Below are 1,726 nucleotides of genomic sequence, written 5' to 3'. Positions count from 1 at the left end.
ATACATTATTATTACAAAAATACTCCTCAGCTTGAATCGACAGTCAATGTAGGAAGACACTTGGCTGTCATTAGTATATTTTTATGTAGGCTACACTTACATGCAGGACTACAATGTTTGCTAGTTTATGCATTATTATAATAATCCACTTCGTCACATGTGTTTTGAATCGAGCATCAAGGACCGAAATTGAATCATTTTTTTTCCTCAACAAAAAAGCTTGATGCAAGGTGGGCTCGAACCCACGGTTAAAAAACACTATTGATTACGTGTCTTTCCTCCATTGGAAAAGCCTATAAGACCTAAAAAAGTTGCCAATATTATGTTAAAATGTTGTAAATCAGTCATTTTTGGTTGTCCCGCTTTACCATCCACAGCATGGAGTCGCTAAAAGTGGGACAGTCTTATAGGCTTTTCCAATGGATGAAAGAGATCCAGTTTACATTAGGGACCCCCTGTACTTAGGTTAGGGAGGGATCTGCTTCTTGTAGGACTACATCCTGTTCATGTTTTCTTATAGTACTGTTTTTAGTACTGTTATAAGTACTGCTTATCACACAACCACAAGCACCTTTTTTCCCACTTCCACTCGTGATGTTGGCTGTGGAAAATTAAACGTGGACAACCATTTTTTTATTACATAATTCAAATAGGCTAACGAAATGTACCGGATCTCAGCTCCGCCTGGCTCTCATTTGGATCATAGGTACCGGGTCTCGGAACCGGGTGGGACTTGGCCCAATTTATGTTTCCATGTGTTTTTCTGATAAAGTAACTCCACAACAGTGAAATTAGATTTTTAATGCCGTTTAAAGCAGGTCAGGACATTTTACTTAGAAAGTTATAGATCATTAAAGTTTTCATCCCTGCTGAAACCATATCGAAAGGGAAGCACACACACACACACACACACACACACACACACACACACACACACACACACACACACACACACACACACACACACACACACACACACACACACACACACACACACACACACACACACACACACACACACACACACACACACACACACACACACACACACACAGACACACACTGAATATTATAAACATTTTGTCACATTTTGCAGACTAAGATCTGTGTAAAGTCCCAGAAATATTTGTAATTGATGCAAATTGATTTCTAAAGCAATGTTGCCTTGCTTTTATGAATTTGCATTGTATTCGCCAAGCTGGAGTTGTTGCCAGTTGTCTCTGCACCATAAAGATGATGTCCTCACTTGACATGGGATATGATTTGTACATCTGTTGAGAAGTAATTCCTTGAACTCATATACATTTAGGAATGAAACATTTCCCAGATTTTTCTAGCTTTTTCCTTCTATGGTTTATTTTGTGGTCACCTGTCTGCAGATGCCATGTTGGCAGGCTTCACAATGGGCAGCCTCATGGGGTCCATCAATCCTCCCATCAAAATGGAATGAGCTATTCTTCTCGCCTGGGTCCTTATCGTAGCACTTGACGAGGATCTTCTCGACAAGCTTCTCCAGCAGCACCTCGATGTTCTCTGCCTTGAAATGAGGCTCCTCCATTTGGCTCGGTACACACTTCTTGCACTTCTGTCTGAAGCGTTTCACTTTAACCATCCCCTTGTTCTCCACTGCCAACAGGCGCATGTGAAACACCACCAGAACTCTCTTCGAAGGCCAGGCCCTCTTACACTTTGAGCACATGAACCTGCAGGGAGAAATAAGTGATAT

The 1,726-nt window shown here is 41.2% G+C and overlaps 1 protein-coding gene across 1 annotated transcript; it reads right to left on the bottom strand.

Annotated features, from left to right (window-relative positions):
* Positions 1 to 994: 994 nt before the first annotated feature.
* Positions 995 to 1,705, bottom strand: LOC121577244 (receptor-transporting protein 3; the record flags this gene model as incomplete). Its single annotated transcript, XM_045220632.1, is given in 1 exon segment — positions 995 to 1,705. A coding segment is annotated over 1 exon segment (351 nt), but the record flags the coding sequence as incomplete, so codon positions are not given.
* Positions 1,706 to 1,726: the final 21 nt, after the last annotated feature.

This window comes from Coregonus clupeaformis, unplaced genomic scaffold (assembly GCF_020615455.1).
Source record: "Coregonus clupeaformis isolate EN_2021a unplaced genomic scaffold, ASM2061545v1 scaf4652, whole genome shotgun sequence".
Lineage (NCBI taxonomy): Eukaryota > Metazoa > Chordata > Actinopteri > Salmoniformes > Salmonidae > Coregonus > Coregonus clupeaformis.
Note: the sequence above shows the minus strand (reverse complement) of the source record. Positions and strands in the feature narration are given on the sequence as shown.